The sequence below is a fragment of the Lolium perenne genome, chromosome 6 (assembly GCF_019359855.2).
Source record: "Lolium perenne isolate Kyuss_39 chromosome 6, Kyuss_2.0, whole genome shotgun sequence".
NCBI lineage: Eukaryota > Viridiplantae > Streptophyta > Magnoliopsida > Poales > Poaceae > Lolium > Lolium perenne.
In genome coordinates, this window is record NC_067249.2 from 91,368,298 (window position 1) to 91,374,304 (window position 6,007).

Below are 6,007 nucleotides of genomic sequence, written 5' to 3' on the forward strand. Positions count from 1 at the left end.
TTTAGGGGTTAGGGGTAGATACATGATTTGTCTAGGTTGAATATGTCTAGACCTTGTTTATCAACTTTAATGCTTGCTATATGACATAAGAAGACTATGTGCTTTGGTTTTTCATTTTTCTATTTTTTTGAATTTTATACCCATATATTTGAATCTTTGTGAAATCCTAGTTTTGACCAGGATTTAAACAAGTTTAGAACATGAAAATGAAAAGGTAAGCCTGAATCATCCTTCTTAGTCACACTCTAAAATGAAGCTTTTGGGAGGTTCTTGGAATTCCAATGTTTGAAACCCAAAACCACTTCTCTTCATGATTAACTTCATAAGACAGAGTTTAGGGTTAGGGGTAGATATATACATGATTTTTCTGGTTTGAATATGTCTAGACCTTGTTTATCAACTTGAATGCTTACTATGTGACATAAGTAGACTATGTGCTTTGGTTTTCATTTTTCTATTTTTTATATTTTATACACATATATTTGAATCTTTGTGAAATCCTGGGTTTGACCAGGATTTAAACAAGTTTAGTACATGAAAACGAAAAAGGTAAGCCTGGATCCTTCTTAGTCACACTCTAAAATGAAGCTTTTGGGAGGTTCTTGAAATCACTACAAGAGATCTGATATACTGTGACGAGCTCAAAACGTCATGCAATAGCAGTAAACGTCACGAAAGACCCCTCAGTGACGTAGTTTGAGCGTCACAAGCATCGTCACGGAATCCCCGTCACAGATTACTCTCTAGTGACGCGGCACGCCAGAAAACGTCACGGAGCATGGATGATGTCATGTGTGATGTCAGCACAGAGGGGCCATCCTATGGCTAGGAAACGTCATGGATTAGCGTCACAGATGTGAATGACATCATATGTGATGTCATTTCATTTATTTAGAAATATTCTTGGTTTTTCGAATTTTTTATTTTTTATTTTAAAATTATTTTTTATTTTCATTTAAAAATATTTATTTATTTTGAAAAAAATATATTTTCCCAATTTTTGTACGTATTATTTTCAAGAATCATTTCTTGTATGCAATATCAATTTATTTTTATTTAATTTTTTAATTATTGCTCGCAATAATTTTTAAATTTAATATACATTACATTGTGAATCAAAATTAATTTTGAATGCCTATAATAACATATACTCAAATGCCATTGAAATCACAATATATATTACCTCACAAGCAAATATAATCTCACAGCCAATTATCGTATTACAGAACTAAACAAGTTAAGCACTATAAAATTGACATAACTAAGGACGAGCAAACTAAGGATGCTAGAATAGCACCACCATCTAATGTAGCTTCCGTGCACCATCATGTATGGTGTCAGTTCTGGGTAGCATGCTTACGTAAGAGGAAGCTAATAAGGCTGTCTTGTTCCTCTTGCTTCTTTTCATATGCTTTATTCTTTTCTTCTTGGCTCTTCTTCATAGCCGCCAATTCTTCTTGTTGCTTCCTTTGCATCTCTTCAAGTGCAGCCTCTTGCGTTTCACCTCTCTCGATTAACTGTTGTTGGTACATCGTATTTGCATCTAGTGCCTCTCTCTTCTGTTGTTCAACCTTTTCTTCTAACTCTCGGACGAGTTCTTCAGAAGCTGATGTCCTAGACCTCCCAGATCTTGATTGGTACCCCATGGTTGAAAGGAAGGTGTTTGAGGAGTTGTGCTCTTTGAGAACTTGCGCCACAATATGTGTACTAGACACTGGTTGCTCATCTTCTCTTTCTGCTTCATTCCTTTTCGTTTCCATATCAGTCTGCAAAAGAAAAGTATATTTGCTTAGGTTAGATAAGAAGCCATAAGCACATGCAAAAAATATAATTTTCTTTCATGAATCAAACAGCCAACAACAACAAGTTATCAAGTAACCAGTAGCACATGAACAACTAAGAGTACATCAACCGGCGGCACAAGCAGCTAATTTCATAGCAAACTGCCAGGAGCACATAAAGAATCAGCAGCACAACAAATAGCCAACGACGTAGCAAGCATACATCAACAACTGTTATTCATGTAACTAACGTTGGTGAAGAAGAATATCAGGAAACATACTCCGGAGTTGCGGGCATGATTGTACTACCTTGGTGAAGAAGAATATCAGGAAACATTAGAAGAACTAACTAACGTGTCGGCATGTGTTCTGATTTAACTGGCCGTGGTGCAGGTATAAAGTGATTTTAAGATGGGGAACTAGCCGTCCATGTAAGGATTATGTTCACACTAGGCAATCTACTAGCTCATCTCCGATGCATTGCAGAATATTTGGAAATGACAGAAGACTACCTTGCTACTGAATATTCGGAAATCTCAGGTCAGTTTTGACGTTGCCTTGCTACATCATTATGCCATCTATTTAAGTCTTAAATATTTATTTAATCAATCATTAAATGATAAATTAAGAAACAGTGTTAAGAAATTGCTCTCTCACAGATTGGCTTTGCATCTTAATTAGACATAGACTGGTAACACTTAAATAGCTGCAGTGTGCTTGCCACAAACCGTCAGGTTTATTTTGCCTCTTGTCAAGTTCAGTTTTCCCAGGTTATAAAGTGATTTTAAGATGGGGAACTAGCCGTCCATGTAAGGATTATGTTCACACTAGGCAATCTACTAGCTCATCTCCGATGCATTGCAGAATATTTGGAAATGACAGAAGACTACCTTGGTACTGAATATTCGGAAATCTCAGGTCAGTTTTGACGTTACCTTGCTACATCATTATGCCATCTATTTAAGTCTTAAATATTTATTTAATCAATCATTAAATGATAAATTAAGAAACAGTGTTAAGAAATTGCTCTCTCACAGATTGGCTTTGCATCTTAATTAGACATAGACTGGTAACACTTAAATAGCTGCAGTGTGCTTGCCACGAACCGTCAGGTTTATTTTGCATCTTGTCAAGTTCAGTTTTCCCAGGTTCAGTTTTGGTTCAGCCGTTCAGGTTCATCTTTGAGTTTACAATCATAAGCATCTAAAATTACCAGCTAAAGGATTCAACTACAACCAACTCAATATAGTTTTATCAATCACATCAAAATTCAGAGAGTTTTATCAATCTCACATGTATACAGTTCAGTTAGTTAGCCAACTCAAAATAACTGCGGTGCACGCGAAGCAAAACATCAACAATTCATCTCTTTGGGATTATCAATTTTGATCTAGAAGCAGTTCAGATACGCTGAACGGATCAACCAATACACGAATTACCTGAAGGCTCCACTACTACGAAGGTTTGTAGAAGAGGTTGTTACCTTCAGGAGGGCAGCGGCAATCTCGCGGTTGCGGAGGAGGCAGTTCTGGGTGCGGCCGGGGGCGTTAACGCGTGTGCGGAGGAGGACGCCGTGGGTGAGGGCAACGATTGCGATCCCGCCAGTTGGGAGGGCGGCGGCTGCGATCCCGCCGGTCGGATGGGCGGCGGCGTTCGAGCGGGCTGGACGAGGAGGAGGGTGGCGGCGCTCGAGCGAGCTGGGGGCGAGTAAGGGCGGCGTCCCGATCCCGCCGATGGGGAGGGCAGCGCCGGTCGACCTGGCTGGGGCGGTTGGATCGGAAGCCACCTCCGCGTGGAGAGAATGGGGCGAGAGCAGCGGGAGAAATAGGCTAGGGGTTTGCAATTTTCTGAGTGTATAGTCCGTGAAAAAAAGAGAATGGAGCGAAAACAATATTCTGGGTGGAGGGAAAAATTGGAGGGAATTTTTTTTGGGTGGAAGGAAAAAATGAAAATTGTGGGAAAATTGGAGGGAGTGGCTACCCCGCGACCATAAGAGCATCTTCACCGGGCGGCCCCGATAACGTTTTCGGGCCGGCAGTGAAAATGGGCTCACACCGGTGCGCCCCAAACGGCGCCGGCGCTTTTTCGAGCCCAATAGAAGCGTCGGTAACCACGTGCCGGCCCTTGGCCAAGGGCGTGAATCGGGCGCGTCGGTGCCTCACGGAACGACGGTTTTCGCGTGTGGGACGCCTTGTCAGCGAGAGGACGCGGCGGTTCGCATCGAAAACAACGCGGGGAGGTTGGTCATTGGCGTTAATGGCCTCCCGTACGGAAACCCTAACGGCGAGGGTGGCGACTAGCCTTCAATGCGCGTCCGCCGCCTCCCTTAAAACCCAGGCGGCGCGCACTTCTCTCTGTTCCCCGCCGTCCAACCCTAGCCGCCGCCGTCCAACCGCCGCGCAAACCTCCCACGCACCCCGCCGATGTTGGCGCACAACGACCAGGCCGGCGGCAGCGGCGTGCTCCGCTCGTTGCAGCTTACCCTCGACGAGGCCGACTACTGTACTGGCACCGCATCCCCATGCCAGTACAACACAAATTGCTGCACGGCTGGCACGTCTCCGCGACGAGGCGAGGCGTGCGTCCTGTGCTCCAGCCCGTCGGACGACGGGGTCGTGCCGCGCGTCAAGGAGGAGGACGCCGCAGCCTCGCCACCACTTCCGCCGGCAAAGAAGACATGGTGGGAGAAGGAGGCCGAGGCGCAGGCGGCCCTCCGTGGCGACTGGCGACAACGACGAGGAGGAGTTTCCTCGCCAGAACTTCATTCTCGGCCGCTCCATCGACGAAGACTACCGGCATATCGCGATCGACCCGCGGCAGGCGGCGGTGTGGTCCGCCAGGGACTTCACATACCGAGACCGGCAGCCACGACGAACAGCCACAATCGCCTGCGATGGAGGGAAGAGGGGGTGGGTTGGGGGGCGTCTGCTAGGGCAACGGCGCGGCGTCACCGATGATCGAGGAGAGGAGGCTGCAATATCGTGCGTACCCAATGATCAAGTACCGTACGCCGTTGTCCTCTCCTCGCCCGACAAGACTCGTATGTAAGATTGAATCCAGATGGAACAGATAAGGCCTTGTTTTTTTTTCTTTTGACAGTACAGATAAGTCCTCGGTTTTTTATATATTGTACATATGAGAGATAGCAGCGTATACAAAAAAAATGTGCAAGTAATATGACAGAAATCAAGCTGTAACGTGAATACCGGTTATTTGCAATACGAAGAGCACGCTCAGTTTTTTTCTCGATAGGCAAAAAATACCGATGGGTAACAGTATTTTTGGTATTTCGAAAATCTTGGAACTACCGGCCAAATACTGGCCGAGATTTGTCATACTAATTTACTATTTCATCCAAAATTTATCAAAAGCAAATTGAATTTGGATAAATTATTTGAATACTGAAAAATTTATGGTCCTGGTTTGATGGTTATACGACTTATGTTTAATTTCCCTCCTTCGTCTCCCATAATTTTTCTGTGACCCATCCACACTCGTCATGAATTCTACCGAGGTCGTCACAGAATGTGGTAATGTGTGACGATGATTGTGTGGCCGTCACGGTTTTAGGGAGTCCATGACGCCCAGGGCAAAAACGTCACGCATTATGATATTTTGTGACGTTACGGACCACCGTCATGAGAATTTTCGTCACAGTATATCAAATCTCTTGTAGTGAATATCCATGTTTGAAACCCAAAACCACTTCTCATCATGATTGACTTCATAAGACAGAGTTTAGGGTTATGGGTAGATATATACATGATTTTCTGGTTTGAATATGTCTAGACCTTGTTTATCAACTTGAATGCTTACTATATGACACAAGAAGACTATATGCTTTTGTTTTTCATTTTTTTGATTTTTTTTTGAATTTTATGCCCGTTTGAATCTTTTGGTCAAATCTTAGGTTTGACCAAGATTTAAACAAGTTTAAGACATGAAAATGAAAAGGGAAGCTTGCATCCTTCTTAGTCACTCTAAAATGAATTTTTAAGAGGTTTTTGAAATTTCCATGTTGGAAACCCAAAACCACTTCTCTTCATGCTTGACTTCATAATACAGAGTTTAGGGGTTAAGGGGGAGATACATGATTTGTCTAGTTTGAATATGTCTAGACCTTGTTTATCAACTTTAATGCTTACTATATGACATAAGAAGACTATGTGCTTTCGTTTTTCATTTTTCTATTTTTTTGTATTTTATACCCATATATTTGAATCTTT

General features: G+C 43.0%; 1 protein-coding gene across 1 annotated transcript; it reads right to left on the reverse strand.

The window, feature by feature from the left end:
* Positions 1 to 1,161: 1,161 nt before the first annotated feature.
* LOC139832454 (uncharacterized) lies at positions 1,162 to 4,304 on the reverse strand. Its single transcript, XM_071822221.1, has 3 exons — positions 4,264 to 4,304; positions 3,265 to 3,676; positions 1,162 to 1,766 (listed from the first exon to the last, which is right to left on the reverse strand). The coding sequence occupies exons 1-3, from the start codon at positions 4,302 to 4,304 to the stop codon at positions 1,338 to 1,340; spliced, it is 882 nt and encodes a 293-aa protein (XP_071678322.1). The 3' UTR covers positions 1,162 to 1,337.
* Between the last annotated feature and the right edge of the window lie 1,703 nt (positions 4,305 to 6,007).

Bases quoted from the DNA above. Each gene is read 5' to 3' on its own strand.
- LOC139832454 (XM_071822221.1), bottom strand. From the start codon at position 4,304: ATGGGGATGCGGTGCCAGTACAGTAGTCGGCCTCGTCGAGG. The intron at 3,677-4,263 runs GTAAGCTGCAAC...CCCTCCACCCAG, and splicing joins AGTAGTCGGCCTCGTCGAGG to AATATTGTTTTCGCTCCATT. The intron at 1,767-3,264 runs GTAACAACCTCT...TTTCTTTTGCAG, and splicing joins TTGCCGCTGCCCTCCTGAAG to ACTGATATGGAAACGAAAAG.